This window comes from Magnolia sinica, chromosome 2 (assembly GCF_029962835.1).
Source record: "Magnolia sinica isolate HGM2019 chromosome 2, MsV1, whole genome shotgun sequence".
Taxonomy (NCBI): domain Eukaryota; kingdom Viridiplantae; phylum Streptophyta; class Magnoliopsida; order Magnoliales; family Magnoliaceae; genus Magnolia; species Magnolia sinica.
The window spans coordinates 90,494,869-90,516,124 of record NC_080574.1 but is presented as its reverse complement, the minus strand read 5'-3'; the positions used below and the strand labels follow the sequence as shown (position 1 = coordinate 90,516,124).

General features: G+C 40.2%; 1 protein-coding gene across 1 annotated transcript in view; it reads right to left on the bottom strand.

Annotated features, from left to right (window-relative positions):
• Positions 1-2,516: 2,516 nt before the first annotated feature.
• The window catches only part of LOC131237258 (protein ALTERED PHOSPHATE STARVATION RESPONSE 1), a 61,118-nt gene continuing 42,378 nt past the window's right edge, over positions 2,517-21,256 (bottom strand). Inside the window, exon 4 of the mRNA XM_058234946.1 lies at positions 2,517-3,695. Coding sequence (XP_058090929.1) covers positions 2,906-3,695 — 790 coding nt within the window. The 3' untranslated portion in view covers positions 2,517-2,905. The remainder of the gene's footprint in view (positions 3,696-21,256) is intronic.

The following is a 21,256-nucleotide window of genomic DNA, read 5'->3' as shown; positions in this document are numbered from 1 at the left end:
ATGAGACCCTATGACACCCTTCATGAAAACACATCGGTTAATTGATCCTTAGACGAGATGGGGGTGCTAATAAAGCCCCTTAACAGATTTTAATGAATGAATTGACAATCGACTTTAATATTTTTGGTGCGCTTTTGAAATACTAGTTTAAACACAATGTCAATCGTTGTTTGCTTATCACAAAATGAAGGGACGATAATGTGATAGAGATACTAAGATCAATAAGGAAGGACCTCAACTAAACCACTTCATTGGTATCGTGTTTCATAGTCAGATACTCGATATTGATAGAAGAACAAGCAATAACATATCACTTCTTACTCTTCTAGGAGACAGTTCCCATAAATGTTCAAGGCCCAGTCGTGGATCATTTATTGGTGGAAGAGTCAGCCCAAGACATATCGTAATAAGCCTAAACATTGAGATAGACACGATCTGAATGGAAAATATTATTGCTTGGAGGATAAATGAATGTCATCGAGGTGAGGCACATACAGAGTATGCGTGAACTGACTAACTAAGCTCATAGCGTATGTAATATATTCAGACCATTGATGGAGAGATTAATAAGCTTACCCACTAATTAACGATAGTATCCAGAATTAATGAGATGAGAACACTCCTTGATAAATAACCGGTGATTCACCTCAATTCACATATCAGAAGAATGCAACTTCTCTTTACTTGTGCTTCCCCTTTGTATTATATAGACTAAGAGTATATGAGAAAGCCTAATAAAATTAGGCTTCACATTATGGTACATATGTAGGTATACCTACGTTTGCAAAGAAAGATTGGGGGAGGGATAGAGACATAGGAGATACTCCTCTGGCCACTGCTTCAACACCTACTTCTAAACCTGAGTCAAGGCCATTTAACTGGATGATATTTCGAGTCACCTCGAGACACGATTGTGAAAGTGACAAAGCTTGACTTACATCACTTGTCAAGTTTTTTTTTCTTTTCTTTTCTTTTCTTTTTGACACACGCACACACACCCTCACACACTCACGCTAGTGGAATTTCATCACCTATGGGTACTCGAACCCTTGACCTGGTGTTGAAACTCCCAAGAGTCTACCACCCAAGCAAGAGTAAGTACCCATCACTTGTCAAGTTGACTCGGTCAGCTCAACACGACTCAAACTAAGAAAGTTACTACGAAAGCTGAGTCATTATAAAAATAAGGGAAACAGATTGGCTGGTGTACCACACACTGCAAAAAGCAGTAGGGGATTGAACGTCTAATGATCAAGTGGACTAGTGTAAAAAGCAGCAGGGGATTGAACGTCTAATGATCAAGTGGACCAGTGTAAAAAGCAGCAGGGGATTGAACGTCTACCATTGAAACCGTTTCGCGGTTACAGAAGTTTTGGATCAATATGAATTTTATTTTTCCTCTTCATTTCTTTTTGACCTCATGAATATATTGGATAGAAAATAAATGTTATAGTGGGCCCTACGAATATTTTAACGGTGAAAATCATTATAACCGCTGCTACTTGTGGTGTGGTCCAGTTGAGATTTGGATATGATTCATTTTTTAGCTCACGCTCTAAAATAATTTCAAAAAATTGATGAATGGTGTAGATATAATAAATACATCATTTTGAGGGCAATGTAACTTTGATCTCCTTTGAACCGTTCGTACAACTTGAAGCTCAAGGAGCGTAGCGCTCGTCTTTGCACGACACGTACCTACACCAGCTAAATAGCTGATGCGTGGTACACCAGCCAATCCGCTTCCATAAGTATGAGGTTGAACCCAATACCTCTAGGAAAGTGACCAACGTCTCTATCTAGCACACCAGTTGTTTCATGTCTGCTTCATCTTTGAATATTTTTACAGCGTCAAGTAAAAGACTGGTCCCAGTCTTTTGAGTCAATCGGGGCCAGCTGTAGATAAAAGTCCAATAGAGTTTCCAGTTTTTGAACTGTGGACAGGAAGTGCATGACACTTGATACACAGGTACTTTGAAATTGTACTCATTGCAAACATTAACTCAAAATTAAATCAACTGTCGCACTTGTGTAAATAACTTGGAATAACTTGTCTGCCACCAAAGTATCAAAGTTTCTCTTATACAAATTCCCTGCCCAAGCCTGGATCCTGGGTGGGTGCTTTAGGGCTTGTTTGGCCACCACTTAAAAATGATTTCATCTCATTTTATTTAAGCCTAACTATGTATTAGAGTTCCCTTTTTCTTTTGTATGGATAAAAAAGTACATCCAACAATTAATATAAAGATGATCACTAATACCACGTGATGTAAACTAAAATGAGATGAACTCACTTTTAAGTGGGCATCGAAACATGCCCTAAATAAATAAACCCAGCAGAGCATTGGCTGACCAACCAACACAGATGAGTAGCTACGGGGCAGACACTAACAAGATCCAAATTGCTCTACCACTGTTGTATGCCTTTGACTTAAACTGTCCAGATTTTCAGGCAATAAGGATACATGATGGCCCTTCATATCAGCCATTCAAATCACTCAAACCACACAACCCACTTTCAGAAACTTATAACCAAAGCCAACTATAGGAATTCTTCTATGCTTAGATGATAATTACTGAGAATGGTTTACAGCTTCAATCAAAAACCATTTTTCATTTGAAAATTAAAAGCCCAGATGGAAAGCTACAAGCCCAAAGATGAATCTGGGTCTAAACCCAAACCCCAAATCCATAGATCCCTTACATCCCAAACACTTCCAACTAATTGCATCGGATCAAATTGAACGATTGATTTAGTACCCATTTCCAAAATTGCCTCAACCAACATTCATCAGCGATGGACACTCACAGATGCTGTCATAGAAACAAATCCTCGTTTAAAAGCCAGGTTAAAGAAGCCTTCTAATATATACATGAAACCCGGGTGCATCTCCTCATCCCTTTCTCAAGTCAGTAGTCTCTTCAAGTCGTGATTGTGACTGGCAGCGCCTTTGGGTTGGTTGTAAACCGACTCGAATGCCTGCATACATATGCCGGAGAAACCCGTCATTGCCTGGAACACGTTTGGAAACCCCGTCTGTAGATTGTTCACAGTCATCGCTTTTGTCACACTTGCACACTTTTCATGCTTCATCTTCTCCTCCTCAGCCTTCGCCCTCAATATCTCCACCTTGGCCCGCTTCTCTGCAACCGGGTCCTGACGTGCCCCAGAACCAGATTCTCCGGGCAACGAATAAGGACCATACTTGGACTCCAATGATCTGAGCGCCTCCGCCTTCTTCTCGAGCTCTTTAAATGCAGCCTCGGACCTCTTCTTCTGCTTCTTCTCTTCCACTTGCTGAAGGACAACAGCATGGATTACTGTTAGGAAGCTTTTGATGCCTTCAGACGCCACCTTGTCAGGAATTCTATCGAGCGCCAGCTTCCATTCTTCACACAGAAAGTAGATTGGAGGGTTGTCTTGGGTCTTGAGTAGAGGGTGGTGGTTGAATTGGAAGATGCTGAGATGGAGCCAGCCCGTGAGGGAATGGATGTAGTCTCTTTGGGTCTTCACGAGATTGCAGAAGGCCAAGTGCCATTGCTGGACCTCAAGCTCAAGTTGGAGAGTGGACTGATGGTGGATTTCAGTGGTGGGTTCCATCCCCAAGACAATGTTGTTGAGGAACTTGAGCTGTTGGACTATGTGTGTTTGGACCTGGTGGCATTCATACATGCTTCTCCACATAGACATCAACCTGCATGTCCAACAAAACATATCTCCGTTGGAACCCAGCAAAAAGAAGCAAGATGGATTCGGCAGAAAGAAGAATAGGAACGTAAATCCCTCTAATATATTGTATCAAGAGCAATCATGGTTTAGTATAGGTAGTCATGAACAATGCAACTGAATTTCTTTATAAATGGTAGAATGCTCTTAATTTCAGTAAAATGGGGTTTGGGTTAGTGAACAAAACATCTTCCACATACTAACAAAGAGCTTAAAGACGAATTATTTATGTTTCATAGCACTCCTGCTGCAAGGTTCAAAATATCATTTGAAACATTATTTTATTGCCATATGCATTGTTGTGACACATTCCTCAAACAATACGATAGCTCCTGACATTGCTGACCTTGACGTGATCTTAGAAATCCACCAAAATTATCAATGATGCAAACTGATACATGCATACAAACATTTTGCATCATGTAGACAGGTGAATTCATCATGATACAACCCAACGTGAATTCCTGTTTCAAATGACTGGCAAAACATGATTCTTAAAGCCAACCCCAACTACATGGGACGAAGCTATTATGATTGTGACATTCCCAGTACAACAAAGATACAAATATTCTAAACATTACTTGCTAGTATATATCCATGTTCCAAAAAAAAAAAAAACCTTTAATTGACTTAGAATTCCAATCGACTAAGTGAACTCATATTTTACAAATACCAAGTCCATACACCAATCTCATTTATAAAAAGAAGATGAAGAAGAAGAAGAAGAAGAAGGCGACGCCAATGATCCACATGGATGTTTCCTATAAAATTGTTGAGTTTTTCATTGATTCTCCAACTCAAACAGGGAATCAGAAACACTGATCTGTTTATCTTCAGTTGAAACTTTAAAATGGTATTACAAGGCCAAAACCCCACCTAATCTGAATTTCTGAATTAAGTTTGTTACGAAGCTAAGAACAGCAGAACTTAATTTAAACACATTGCACATGATAAGTAGATTTCCTTCGGTGCTGAAATTAGTTTCTTCCTATCCCTGAGAAAACTGATAAAGCAGGAACCTTCCATCATATCATTAATGACAACCCAGCAGTGTTAGAGAACACTTTGGAGAACAGCATGCCAGTCTTGAGACCATGCAGAAAAACTGTTAACAACATGCAGTTTTCTTGAATGAACTTTAAAGACTGCATAAGCACTTGCTGTTAGTTTCATCTGAATAGTTGGTAATTTTCCTAGTTCCATCTGATCAAACATAGAGTCAAGTAATATAGCAAAAAGGAAAACAAAACAAAGGAGAGAAATTCACATGATATAGCTACATTCTAATGATGTTGCCCAGAGTTTACCCATAAACCATTACAATAGTAAATATGTATTCTATATATCACAGTATAAAACCTACAAACTAATTGTATGATAGCAGCCTGCTATGTGCATATATATCAAGCCAGAGGTTTGCTAAGCCCATACACGTGTACATTAATGTCATGGTCTATTGGGAATCCACGGAAGCAAACCCCGAATTCAGATCACACGAGATTAAGCAAACGTAAACAAAGCATTCACAAAGCATACACAAATTTTACATGGAAAAACCCTTGCAGGAAAAACCACGGCACAAAGCGACAACGTATCCACTATGATAAACAATGTAGAAGAGATGGATGGTCTTAATAATCCAAGAAAAACCCCGAAAACCTTACAAAACCCTAGCTTTGATCTCCCTTAGCTCACAACAGCCCTAAAAATGTTCTCAATACCCTAATCCCCAATTACAAACCCTTAAATAGAGTTAAAACCGAATTAGGAAACAAAAACTGAAATTCCACAAAACTGTGCAAATCGATTGATGGAGCTTCGATTAGATTGAGAGCCATCAACGACCCCTTGATGGGATCGAAGTCATCCTCAATCGGATCGATTTGGACCCACAAACTGTCCAACGAGCAAAAGTCGAAATTCAGGAGTTTTCCGATCAGATTGATCGGGTCTTCGATCAAATCGAATCGCCCTGTTTCTAATTGATTTAAGACATCTGTCAACAATCTCCACCATGTCCTCAATCAACACGACTCCAAGTTCCATCTCTAATTGCTTCAATCATAGCTACATTATCATCGTTACTTCTCGTGCACACTCCGTCTTCATCAACCTTTTACCAGACCCTGAGAAGTCGAATAGAATCGGAAATTTCTCTGCGGGAACTACCTTTGTCAGCATATCCGCCGAATTCAGGCTCGTGTGGATCTTCTCGAGAGTGACACCACCTTCCTCAAACACCTGTCGGATAAAACGATGATGAACATCAATATGTTTAGTTCTAGAATGGTAAACCGAATTCTTCGCCAAATTGATCGCGCTTTCATTGCCACAATTAACTTGAACAACCTCCTCTTGAAGCCCAAGTTCGTTCATCATTCCTCACAACCAAACACCTTCTTTGAATACTTCCGTCGTCGCCATATACTCAGTTTCTATTGTGGAAAAAGCAACCATAGACTAAAGCTTTGACATCCAACTGCTCCACCCGCTAATACAAATGAGTAACTGGACCTTCTGTTGTCCACATTCCATGTGTAGTCCGAATCAACATAGCCTACAAGTTTTCTCTCTGATTTTTGAAATGTCAAGACATAGGCCAGTGTACCTTGTAGATAATGAAGCATCCATTTCATTGCCTCCCAAAGTTACTTGCTAGGGTTTAACATATATCTGCTCACAACATCGACTACATTTGAAATATCTGGTCTCATAGAGACCATGACATACATCAAATTGCCAACCGCGCTCAAATAGGGCATACAAGACATAACCTGTTTTTTTTCATCTACAATGGGACATTGCTCTGAAGAGAGCCTAAAGTATGCAACATAGGGTGTGCTAACTAGCTTAGCCTTGTCCATCCCAAACTTCACCAATACCTTCTTAAGGTAATCCACCTAAGATAATTATAATCTACTCCTCCATCTGTCTCTATGTATGTCAATGCCGAGAATCTTCTTTGCAACCCCCAGATCTTTTATTTCAAATTTTCCTGATAACTAAGTCTTCAATATATTAATCTCAAACATATGTTTTAACTAGTGATAAGCATGTCATCAATGTACAATACCAATTGAATGAATCTTCCATCACTCAGTGTCTTAAAGTAGACACAGTGATCATATTCACTCCTAGTAAACCGTTGACTCCCCATAAAAGTATCAAACTTCTTATACCACTGCCAAGGCGATTTAAGGTCGTGCAACGACCTCCTCAACCTGCAAACCTTATTCTCTAGTTACTTCATGTAGATCTGCTCTTCCAACTCCCTATGTAGGAAAGCAGTCTTTACATCCATCTGTTCTAGCTTAAGGTTGTATTAGGCAACTAGTGCCAACATAAACTTAATAGATACTTGCTTGACAACCGACACAAATATCTCACTGAAGTTGAAACATTCTTTCTGTGCATACCCCTTCACCACCAATCTTGCCTTACATTGTACATATCATGTTTCTTCTTATAAATCCACTTGTGCCCGATCGCTTTACGCCCAACGGGAAGCTCTACCAGCTCCCAAGTCTCATTATTGTACAAAGAGTACATCTCGTCTTGCATCGCCACCGTCCACTTCCCAACATCTAGGTCATCCAGTGCTTCCTGGAAGGTAGACGGATCCCCCTCATCTGTAATAGGGAAAAATGCAATTTTCGAGTCATCTCCATATCTCACTGGTAACCTACAATCTCGCGGTGGATTTCTCCTCACAGGTGGCTCAACTTACTCCTATAAATGTTGCTGCTCAACTTCAACCTATGTTTCACCCTTGTCAATTTCAGCATTCATCACTGCTGATTTTCTAATTCCTTATGTTCTTCCTTACGGAACAAAGAATCTTCATCAAACCTGACATCACAACTAATCATGATCTTCCATGTGACCCGATCATACAACCTTTATCCCTTCACACCATCACCATAACCAACAAAGATACACTTCTTAATTATTTGGTTTAGCTTATATCTCTCAACGGACGGTATATGAGAGTAAGCATCACTACCAAAAACTCGCAGCCCTGAGTAATCAACTTCATGATCACTCCACACTTCTTCTGAAATTTTATAACCAATCGACATAGACGGGGACCGATTCACTAAGTAACAAGTCGTGTTAACCGCCTCAGTCCATAGCTCCTTGCCTAACCCAGTATTGTTCAACATGCTTCGGGCTCTCTCCAAGAGAGTTCGATTCATCCATTTTGCTACACTATTCTGCTCTGGTGTATGCTTGACTATGTTATGTCGTACGATCCCTTCATCTTTACAAAACTGGTTAAATTCATTAGAAGTGAATTAACCTCCATTATCTGTCCTCAAAACTTTGAACTTTTGCCCTGATTGTTTTTTATCATCACCTTCCACACTTTGAAAGTGGCAAAAATGTCAGATTTGTACTTTATGAAGTACACCCACACCTTTCTAGAATAGTCATCTATGAATGATACAAAAAATGATGACCTCACTCCAAAAACAACGGGCAAGAGCCCCCATACATCAGAATGCACATAATCTATAATAGCATTACTAACATGTTTTCACGACATAAAAGATAACATTGATTGTTTACCAAATATATAATGCTCACATATATTCAAATCAATGCTTTTAAATGCAGAAACCAAGGAATGATCAAAAAGTACCCTCATGCCATGCTCACTCATGTGGCCCAAACGTGCATGCAACAAATGTGCCAACGTGGACTTTGCTATAGACATTGTAGCTCCACCCGATACAATATTCCCGATCAACCTATAAAGGTTACCATTTCAATGTGCCTTCATCACTACTAGTGCCCCCTTTGAAACCTTTAGGACACGATCAAAACAGGTGAATTTACACCCAATTTCCTTGAGAGCTCCTAGAGAGATCAGATTCTTTCGTAGATCAGGTACGTGTCTCACATTTGTCACAATGCGCTCCATCCCACCAGACATCCTAATGTGCACCGATCCAATTCCAAGGACCTTACAGGCAACACCATTACCCATAAACACTTAGCCACCATCACGTTCATTGCATGTGGAGAACCAATCCTGATGCAAAGTCCTGTGGTATGATGCCCCCGTATCCAAAATCCATTCATCGCTATGGTAGCTGGATTTGAATGCAATTAGAACATCATTAGTTTCCACATCCTCACTCCACTCTGTTACATTGGCCTCTTTCGGCGTTTCATCTGCCTTATCTCCCTTTTGGGCTTTAGGATTATGGTAATCCTTCTTTATATTTTCTTTTCTTCCACAGTTCCAACACTTCATCTTCCCCTTGCCCTTAGACTTAGACCGTGAACACGATGAATTTCCCTTCTTCCGCTCTGAATTCCTTCTCCTAACTACCAACGCATCCGTAGAGGAACTTGGGCTACTATCCTTTCTCAACACCCTCGACTAAAGGGCTAAGAAGACGGTCTCAACATCAATCGTCTCTCTACCATGGCACATGGTGTCTACGAAGCTATTGTAAGACTCTAGAAGAGAATTCTAGAATTAGAGCTTGATCTTCCTCTCCCATATTCACTTCCACGCTCGTCAATTTGCAAAAGATCTAATTAAACGTGTTGATGTGTTGCTAAGTAAGAGAACTGACTTATAAGCGTGTGGGCTTACAAAAACTCCTTCAATGCATGCATAAATGCCACACATACTTATGTGGTACACTGCGCAGGACCCAAGACGTCCGTCATATGACCCCACATAACATTTGTCATATCTATGGTTTTAAGAAACGGTTACAATAGCCATATCAGCGGTACCTTAATCGCAGCGATTCCACCCCATATACAAAACCGAGTGAATCTGGCCAATGTTTGCAATATCGATAATATTGGCCAATATTATCGATATCGCATGTCAATGATACGAAATCGATGGGTAATAACCAAAAAAAAAAACTAGATTCCTGAATATCGACGATAATATCGCAAGATATTGCAAAGTATTGGTATGTATCGGCGATGTCACGAGATATCACGCGATATCAATGTTTTTTGTAAAGGATTTTACAATGTATTGACAATATTTGTCGATATCGACATATATCGTCGATACTTCATAGGAAATGCACGTTGCCTTCCCAAAAACCCTAAAATCCGATTTTATTTTATTTTTTTCATTTTTCTTCAAATTTCTCTCTTCTAACCTATTAGTGGGTGGATTTCGGTCCAGCCTTTGCTTGGATTTGGGAGAAAAACCCAGATTTAAAATTAAAATCAAGATTTTCTTGTATTCGGGGTCGTTTCTCATTTTGTGAGTAATTTTTCGTTTTGATCCTTTTTTAAATCATATAAAATGTGCGAAATCATAAAATAAAATTAAAAAAATCCTTGATTCTTCATGTTTTTCATGGAAAATCAAGAATTTCAACCTTTAATTTTGAGATTTGAGCGTAGGTGGCCCGATTTTGGGAAAATTCCCAATTTCTCCCAAATTGCTTACAATGTTGCATTACAAACATGAAATCAAGCATGTATAAGGCCTAATCTACTGATTTGTTAACCTTTTTTATTTTGTAAAATAAAAATTATTTTTAATTAAAAAATAAAAAAAATTATTAAATTAATAAATTAATAAAAAAATTTCGAAATTTCCCTTTTAAATGAATTGGTTGTGCTTTCATTAGGGTTGTACATCGAGCCAAGTCGAGGTGGGTCAATCTTAGCTTGGCTCGTCCGTGCTCTCCTCGAGTTCGAGGTCGAGCTAGAGCTCGACCTCAAGCTTACCATTGGAGCTTGGCTTGTTTGTCAAATCTTTCGAGTCAAGCTCGAGGCGAGCTAGTGGATCGAGTAGAGGCGAGCTTACCTCAAGTCAAGTCTACTCCCAACCCGACCCAACCCGCACCTGACTCAACCCAGCAACTCGACCCAACTGACCCAACCCCCAAATCAAATATTCAATTAATAATATGTGTGTGTGTGTATAATATTAGATAGAGCCATAGAGGGTACCTTGTTGTTGGTGTTGAGAGAGAGAGAGAGAGAGAGAGCTCGGGCGAGTGCAGGCCATATGGTTGAGATAAGTCGGGCAAACGCTGAGTCAAGCTTGGGCGAGTGGCCAAGAGAGAGAGAGAGAGAGAGAGAGAGAGAGAGAGGAGAGCTCGGGCGAGTGCAGGCCATATGGTTGAGATAAGTCGGGCAAACGCTGAGTCAAGCTTGGGCGAGTGGCCGAGAGAGAGAGAGAGAGAGAGAGAGAGAGAGAGAGGAGCTCAAGCGCGGCGAGTTAGGTAAGGAAGGGAAAGGGTAAGAAAAGAATGGACGGTTTTGGTATAGTTTAAGTTTTAATTTTTTTAATTTTTAAATATAATATAATATATATTCGAGTCGAGCCGAGAGCTCGAGCCGGGTTCAAGTCGAGTCGAGTCAAGCTCTACTATGTTCGAACTTGGCTTGTTTTCAAAACGAGCTGGGTCATATGAAGGTTGGCTCGCCTCGACTCATCATTCGAGTCGAGTCAAGTTAAGCTAGATCGAGCCAAGTCGAGCAAGCTTTTCGAGCTAGCTTGGCTCGTGTATAGCCCTAGTTTTCATACATATCTTATTATATTTATAGATGTTATGAATTCAATTTGAATATAGTTGCATTAGTTCAATCAAACAGTGCATAGCTAATGTAACACCCTGGTTCTCAAAACCCGAGGATAGTCGCTTCTCATTGAGAACCCGAGTATTACACTATGAAGTAAACAACTTTACATCTAAGCACTAGAAAATTTCATGACATAAAACAAGGCAACTACCATGTAAACTAGAGATATCAAGAGTAATTACAAGGAAGTTTAATACAAGTAAATGGAAGCAAAATGAAATCCCACAGCAGGAGAATTTTTATTACAATTCAAGTAAAACGCAAAGTCTGAAACATGAAAATATATAAATCCTAAAATATTAGTTGAGCTCCAACAGATCAACTGCATTCACATAGAGTTCTTCCTCGCCAATCTCCTCCTCAGCCATCCCTGGAATCCCATTATGGAGGTCTCCACCTGTCATCAAACCTGTGTCTATTTGGTGCAACCGGACGATTGGGTGAGTGAAAAATCAGTGGGAATTTCCCACAAGGATTCATGCATACCATGTCATTCCAAAGCAGTTTAAACCACACATATTCAATCATGAGGAGAATAATATAACTTGAGCGTAAATGTATGGATGTATGAATGTATGCTCAAGTCACAGATCTGGGGATGCATATCCAGCTGTCAAAATAAAGGGTCGCCCAAAGAGAACTAGCCACCCGGAAAAGTATACAAAGGTACGCCCAAGGATAACTAGTCACCTGAAAAAAACCATAATATATAGATCGCCTAAGGAGAACTAGTCACCCAGAAAAGTACACAAAGGTACGCCCAAGAAGAACTTAGCCACCTGGAAAAGACCATAATAAATAGATCACCCAAGGAGAACTAGCCACCCGGAAAAGACCATAATAAATAGATCGCCCAAGGAGAACTAGTCACCCGGAAAAGTACACAAAGGTACGCCCAAGGAGAACTAGCCACCTGGAAAAGACTATATGTCATGCGTGGATGTCATGCACCTTGATACTCATGTACACTCTATAGGATTAACATGATTGCTCTCATAACATTGCCAAAGCTTGAGGTCTTAAATAGGATATCAACATCCAAGCATAACTCAACATAAATCATTTACTTTCTCTAAGTCCAAATGAGGGCCCATATATGTAACATGTCAAGTACGATCAATTACCAGTAAGTTCTAGCTACGTTTCTTATAGAAATTAACATTCCACTCACATTCTTCATTGTGCAATGTGTAACATAGAATGAAATGAAATTACATAACTCTTATCCTTACTAATGGAAATATGCATATAATCAAACAATTGCTAATAAGACATAGGGAATACAAGATTAAATTATATCCACCTAGTTATTGAATTTGGGGTTTGAGTAATAAGGAATAAAGTATTTCCTCATGATTCATCGATACACCTTAGGAATGAAAGGGTTCAATTGCCATCCACGTTATCTAAACTAATGGAGTCTAGCACATGTAAGAAGCAATCAATACAGTTTATAAGATGGGTGGAAACAAGAATCCTTACTTCATATTATACTAATAGGAAGGTTCATATAACCAGACAATTTCAAATGTAGCATGAGAAGTATATTACCAAAACCCTATAAAGATGAATTAAAGTAATATGGTTTGAAACATCAATTAATGATTATCAATATCAACTAGACAAATTAGTAATTATTCTACTCATTAGGCTTAAAACCAATTTGGATTAAGATGAATGAAAGAAGCCATGTGGGACATTCCTCACCTTAGGTAGTTCTTTCTGATACGAACGTTCTAATAAGGCGAGTTTATAGGTTCCTGATTCAAATTCAGTTGAGGGAATGGTTGATTCTCAAAGTGTGCTGTTGTAGGTGGTACCTGGATGAATCATTCTAGGGTTTTAGTGAGTCATTACTGAGTTAACTCAGTTGCAACTCCCAACCAAGAACTAGTTGAGATTGGGATTTCGGGAAACCACCAATTGTGGTATTCGGTTATTGTTTCCCGGGATCTGCAGCGGCACTTTAGGCCTCTGGTAATGACCTCTTAACACTCAGCCATGGTCAGTTTAGATCCCAACCCAACTAGGGAACTGGGTGAGTCAACCCGCAACCGAGTTTGAGGGATACAATCTACCGATTGTAGAGTCGCCACCTGATCAACAGATGATCTGAGTGGCTGAGAGGGCTTGGACAAGGTGTCCTGATTCGAGTTCGTCGAAGTCAGGGACACACAACCCTGGCTCGAACTCAGTTCCCTGGTAGCCTTAGTATTTGACTCAGTTAGAATATTAGATTGAGTCACTTAACGGTTCGAATTAAAACGAAAATCTGAAGGAGTTTTTATCCTCATACCTGCACTGGAGTGGGACTGATTGCCGGCAACAAGAAGGTCCGGTTCTGACTGGCTCGAGTCAAGTTCGATGGCTGAGACTCGACGCTGGATTGAGTTGAACAGAGGAGGCTAATTCCGGACCCGCTTTTAAACACAGCAGAGTCGGGTTTACTCGACTCGGCAGCAACCTGAACCCCACTTCTCCTCTCTCTCTTTCACATTTTCTTCTCTTCTTCTTTTTCTATTTCTCTTCTCCTTTCTTTTCCTCTGCTGGAAGACGTCCAGCAACGCATCTCTGTTGCGAACTAGACTCAAACAGGATCACACAACAACCCGGACGAGTCAGTGCGGCAGAAACGGGCTGGCTCTCTTTCTCCTTCTATCTTCTTTCTCTTTTTCTTCTTCTTCTTTCTGCTTCCAGTCTCTCTGGACTTTCTTCATTCTTTTCTTCCTTCTATCTCTCTCTCTCTAATTGGAAAGTCCGGATGGGACGCTGTATTCAGCCACGACTCGAACTGAGTCGACCCAACTGGGTGCGGCGCCTCTCTCTCTCTCTCTCTCTCTCTCTCTCTCTCTCTCTCTCTCTCTCTCATTATCTTTTCCTTCTTCGGATAGCTGCCCTTAAAGCAGCCTTTTTAAAGGCTACGCTAACCTGTTTCTAGAGCTTTACATTCTAACTAATCGACAGATTAATTGGGTTTTTAGCAATTCTTAATCATGAGCATTTGAGATGATCTGATCGAACTGTGCTTGTATGGTTGAGATCTAATGCTACTGACGGACTTCTGACACCATGGCCCACCATATGGATGGTCTAGATCAACAGGCGGGACCCACATACAGGTGGTGGGTTATTTCAGCCAACGAAGAAGATGACCCTCCTATGGTGGATTTGGACCTAATGGATGATCTCATGATCTAGGGCATTTGGATGGCGTGGATGGGTCCCATGATCACTATGGAACCCAAAAAAGGGACGGTGATCATCCCTTGCTTAGTGGTTTGAAGCCCACATGCCACGGCAGCTCACTCATTGTGCTAAGAACCCTAAGACTGCCTCAGACCCTACGGTTGGGATTTGATGAAGTGGAGGGTCGGGATTTCAAGAGCCATCGCACGCGTATGCCAACGTGGAAAGGAGAGGAAGAGAATCTTTTCGTTTTCGGAAAGCCAGCCGCATGTGGGTTCTATTACCGTTGAAAATCGTGTGCACACGAGTGCTTATCAACGTGCGTGAAGAGCTGGGTTTTGATCAGAATTTCCTAGGCTACCTGATGGAGGGTTTAGATCATCCAAGGGAATGATCGTGGTGGCCCAGCTGTGGTGATAAATGGACGGCCTGATTTGAAATCGCGTGTGGCGGGAAAGCGGGAGAAATTCTGCTTTTTCCGATTTTCATCAGGTCAGCGCTGGTTTTGACCTAGCAATGGTCCCATGCACTGCGAGAGTGCATGATATCCATGTACCCGCACGGTTTGAAAGAGGGGTCCACATGGTGCTCAGTGTGATCTACGTCGTTCATTCACTTTGGAAGTCTCATTCGAGGCCTTAGACCAAAATTACGGCAAATTCAAGGTTCAGGTGGGCCCTAACGTTTGATTTATGTGCCTAACTGGTACTAGTCGATGACCCTTGAAGATCGGATGATTAGATCATGCCCATGCTTGATCATTAGTGATCCTTGGAGCTCCCCACCTAGTCTAGAGGAAACGTGATGGTTTACTCACGTGTTTAGCTTATAATTAACGCATATTATAAATCCTTGGCCCCGTGGCCTGATGAACAACAGATTTGATGATCCAGTGTCTAATATTTACAATGGATGGCTTGATCAGTCTATCAAGGTGATTGAATCTTAAAAATAGACTCCTCTAATAGAGTGATGGTCCATCCTGCCAGTCAAATGAGGGATGACTTAACATAGTTTACTTCAAATGGTCAGATTTATTCCAAATCTGACCCAAACCGAAATAAAAGGTCTCTTGACTTGTTTAAAGGACAATGATGGTATTTTTAGGTGGTCGGATAATTTAATCATTATAAACAATGATGGATTGTCTATGAGCAGTTGTAAATCAGCTTAATTGTGGATCTGAAGTACAACAGTTAATCCATGGTTTCCTAAGGAGCCCTATTAGTGTGATCAAGTGACATGTCAAGCACAAGACGCCGTAGCCCTGATTATTCGGGCTTCAAAACCTAAGATGTATAGTTAGGTTTATGCTAAAATAAAGGTGAACGTACAATGAACTAAGTTTATATTACTAAGTTAGATCTTTACAATAACACCCAAGTACAGAAAGGTACGGGGTGTTATAGCTTAAGACCCTATACAAAGGAAACCTATTATGTGCACTTTTTTTAGATGTTATGATTTAAAAGTATGTATTAAAGTCTTTTTTAACAATCCCTTAAAGTTTCATTAAAAAATTCAACCAATTTCCCAACGTTTCCCCATGTTTCCCAAAAAGCATGATAAATTACCTGAAACAAACGATATATCCCTTGCGATAATCGATACGTATCTATATCCCAAGGGTGCGATACGTAACAAGATACCGATATTTCGAACACTGAATCAAGCTGTCTCGGGGAAAAAGGGTCATCTCATCCCATACTAGCTACTATAGGCATATATAAGATCGTATCACCATTGAAACGAGGCCAGTACAACCATAAATTCTTGCTTTCAATTTTTCCCAAATTTATCATTATGGTACAAGACCACCATTGATATAGGGGATCAAAATGCAAATTCAAGTGGGATTCAACGAATCAAAGCAAAATCGAAGACAAGGTAACCATCACTTTTTTGTTGTTGTTGTATTTTAATATAATGGGCCCTAATCCACCAAATCATGCCTAATTGGTAATCGATTAGGGCCTACTTGGTTAATTTTAATAGCTCAAACAATAAACAACATTCTTATCAAAGAATAGTCAGATACACCATTGAATACATGTTTCAAAAGGAAAACATAGATTTTGGTGTTTTATATTCTTTTCCTATTATTATAATGTCCCAAAAAATTTTTGGAGGAAAGAAAAGGGCAAATACATATCCGATGCACCCCATTTCGTATCATGTTTGGGCCGATTAACACACCCCTGATATTGATATTCAAAACCTTTTTCATATCCTAAACATTGTGTCATTCAACTCACCTTGGCTAGACTCTTATGATAGTTCACATTTCAAAACCATCTAAAAAATGGTGCTTGCTCAACCTTACATTTGGTTGGATTCCTATGATAGTTCACAACCATATAAAAATGGTGTTGCCTCTTCAACCATATTAGAGTACATTAGGATAATATTCAAATTTTGTTGAGATGTGTTTCTGTTAAGATATCTAAAGATCTCTCTCAGATCTATCAACTCTTCTATATACTTATGTTATTCTCAGTGAAATAAACAAGCAACGGTTTCCACAATGTACTCTCTTGTGGTTTAACATGGCAAAAAAGCCATGATTTGGCTTTAATCCTGACAATCCGTCCTCCCTCTCTCCTTCATTACTTGCTAATCTTGATTGTCCATAGTGCGACAGCCCTAAATCTCGATCTGTGGCCTGCTACCACTGTTTGAGTATGTCTATCATCGATCTATCTCCACATCTAAAGAGCTTGCTGCAAGAATCCATCCCATGCCTGGAACCCATCACTCACCACCATTTTAGATCTGATAGATGCGAACCTTGTCACTCACACTCCCCGTCCCTAAACTGGCAACTATCCAACAATCATCTGATCTTTGTCATCACCTACGAAACCCCATTGCTAGTCATCTACTTTGACAACTCTATCATCTTCGGTTACTCAAATCGATCCAATTGTCCATCCTGCTAACATTACAACTACTACTGTCGACTATCAAATTTAGGTCATCTTCTTCAAATACTCACCACCACCACCCCACCCCCCCCCAGCGATCATTTTCAGCGGTTCCATAATCCAATCCCTCACCACCATCACAGCCAACAACCTTCATGGGGCTCGCCATTATTTCTGAAAGCCAACTCCACTTCCCATCATACAGCACCCATTGCCTCCACTTCCCACCATCGACTCGATTTGACCACCCGAACCAACTAAATCTGACAGTTTGCCTAACTTTTTGCCATCATCTTTCCCATCAAACCCCTCTCCAAGCAACTAAACCTATGCGTTGTATCAGCCGATTGAAGCAGAGTCTGCTTCAACCAATCGAATCATAATCGTCCAATCGAATCAATTTTGAAGGTTGTTACCACTACGTCATCATGCATCAAGTTTGGCCAAGGCCACTATGACATCGCCTTCTCAGATTTGCCATGGTTGGTCAGATCTACTACACTAATTGCAACATCCACTGCTTTAGTAACCTTCTTTTCGTCAGTGTTTAGGGCATCTCCAAGCATCGTTCTTTTGCCCAATCATCATCTTTAGACCTGCCACCATAATGCAGGGGCATTTTCACACCGGGCTCGAGTGGGGTAGCCCGTGGGATGCGGGGACACACTCGGGGTGGGCGGCCCATGTGATTTAGGGCCCACGAGCACACGAAGGGGGTTCGGCCGAGGTCCTAACCCATGAGATGTAGGGCCTGGGCTATAACATAAAGGGATTAATTCGTCATACTCTAACAATTCAAGCTTTTAGAGCAAGTGGTTAATTGTCCTGCATCAAATTGGTATCAGGGCGGGAGGTATCGTGTTCGAGACTCCTCACCGAGGGTGATTAATGTAAGGGCATTTTCACACCGGGCTCGAGTGGGGTAGCCCGTGGGATGCGGGGACACACTCGAGGTGGGCGGCCCATGTGATTTGGGGCCCACAGGGGAGGTCTCGAACAATGATGGGCTTTTGGATCAGACTAATTATTATGTCGGGTGTTTGGACCAAACCTCGCTACCATGTCAACTTTATGGCCAGACCTATTTTTTTTGTTGTTACAACATCTAGAGCAATCGTAAGAGCAATGACTGAACTCTCAACTGCCAAAAGTCTATATCCACTGGAAAGAGTAATAGTTGAAATCCTGGGCACTAGAAATGCCACTAGATTGTTCACCAATTGTTGGAAGTGCTATGATTCACATCCCAAAAGTCATCAAAAGTGTATATTCGCTACATGCTACTCGTCATTTCGTTGCCACATTACTGGTTGAATTTTTTTCTACTTTTAAACAATGTTCATTGTACCTTTCATACTCAAGTTGCTCTTTTCAAAGCACCTTGAGTTTGAGGGGGAATGTTAGAGTATATTAGGATAATCTTCCTACATTAGGATCAATCTTCGAAATATCGGTATCGTGTTACGTATCACACCCTTGAGATATGGATATGTATTGGTTATCGCGTGGGATATATCGGTTATCGCATAGGATATATAGGTTGTATCACATAATGTATCGTTGTTGTTGGAAACATGGGGAAGCATTGGGAAATTGGTTGAATTTTTCATTGAAACTTAAATGATTGTTAAAAAAGACATCAATACAAACTTATAAATGAAAACATTACAAAAAACAAGTGCACATGATAAGTTTTCTTTGTATGGGGTCCTAATTTAGGCGCCGTCTAACTGAATTGATGCAAGTATATTCAAAGTCTATTCATATAATTTATAAATGTAAGAAGACATGTGCAAACACAAGCAATACATTCAAAAGCAAAAGAAGAATCAATAGATTAGGTTACATACATGTTTGATTTTATGTTTGGACACAAAGATTGCAACCGATTTGCTAAAAATTAGGATTTTTTTTTTTTTTTCAATTTTCTGCAACTAGACCATCTCCTTCAAATCTTCAAATCGAAGCTTAAACATGCAAAATCATGGATTTGTAATTTGACACTGATTTAACATGATCTACAGAAAAAAAAAAAAAAAAAAAGGATAGAAAATAAAAAATGCTCACCAGATCGAACATGTGGGTTATATACTTATATCCCATTACTTGTGCATTTCGTATCGCACAAGTGGGATACAAGATATATCGTGGGATATATCGGCCGATATCGTCGATACTTAAAACATTGATTAGGATAATCTTTTATATATGTTAAGGTATATATCTACTAAGATCTCTACAAATCTATCTCAGATCTCTAACCTCTTCTATATATTCCTGTTATTCTCAGTGCCTTGTGGAAATTGTTACTTTTATTTCATGGAGAATAATGGGAATATATAGAGGAGGTCATAGATTTGTAGTGATTTTAATAGATATGCACCTTAACAAATATAGAATATTATCCTAATGTAGGAAGATTATCTTAATATACTCTTAACAAACCATACACGTTGTAGTTGTACAACAATCCAAACCACGTGAACCATTGATCCACTTGTTGATGGAACATAACCCAAAAATCTCATTGAGAAGATGATAGTGTTGTTGTACCGTACTGACCATTCTTGGGAAACCCAATTGCAAAGGACAAGAGTTATAGCAATGGAAAGCTATTGCAAGATAAAGATCTCCAAGGATGCTTGAAGTGCTTTTTATAGAATCACAGCTGACGGGATGACAAGACAGGGAGCGGTTGGGAGGAATTCAAAAGCAAACCAAGCAATCGACCAAGCGGCTGATAGCCATCCAAGAGGTTGAGCAAGCGGCTGATGGTCATCCAGGAGGTCGTTCAAGCGGCCGATAGTCATCCAAGAGGTCGGTCAAGCGGCTGATAGTCATCCAGGAGGTCAATCAAGCGGCCGATAACCATCAAGGATCTCTATCAAGCAGTAGATAGTCATCCTGGAGCTCGATTGAGCAGCCAAGCGGAATGAGGTCGAGTCAACAAGGAGGCCTGGAGTGATTATTGGGACGAGTGGCAAGGAAGCCTCCAGAAGGTCATGTAGTGCTGAACGGTTATAGCAACCGTTAGAATGTGGGAAACATCCAAAAGGCAGTAGTGTTGAACGGTTATAGCAACCATCGGAATGTGGGAAGGATCCAGATGGCCTAATTAAGGCTATAAATAACAAAGGAATTTAGCAAGAAAAATTGTCTCATGCCAACCCAATCGAACCAAAATCTATCTTTCAATTATCTTTCAAGTACCAGTCAATTTACGTTCCATAGTGTAATCCCTAACTTTCCCTGTCAAGCAAGTTACATTTCTTAATGTAATCTTTTATCTTCCAGCTAGTTGTTTACATCCTGTAGTGTAATCTAAAGCATTAGTCAACTGGCTGGTAACTTTTAGCTATAATTTGAGTCTACGCTCGTACGCTGGATTCAGTTCATCAATCAGAACGGTGTTCCACAGTTGCTCTTTGCGATTGACTAAAAGAATCCCTTCCTCATTTCCATTTATCTTCCAGCTAGTTGTTTACATCCTGTAGTGTAATCTAAAGCATTAGTCAACTGGCTGGTAACTTTTAGCTATAATTTGAGTCTACGCTCGTACGCTGGATTCAGTTCATCAATCAGAACGGTGTTCCACAGTTGCTCTTTGCGATTGACTAAAAGAATCCCTTCCTCATTTCCATTTATCTGTATTGAAAAGTCCTTTCGTACGGAAGGCAAAGGTACAACTCATCATTAGAGGACAAAACCCACCCTCTGAATATCACCAAATTCGATTTTACACGTTGAGCGAGTGGATGAATAGGCGACCGATCTCACCAGATCTCCATCATACACTACGTGTCTGCCTATCTTGGCACTTGGGGTCATTATTATTCGG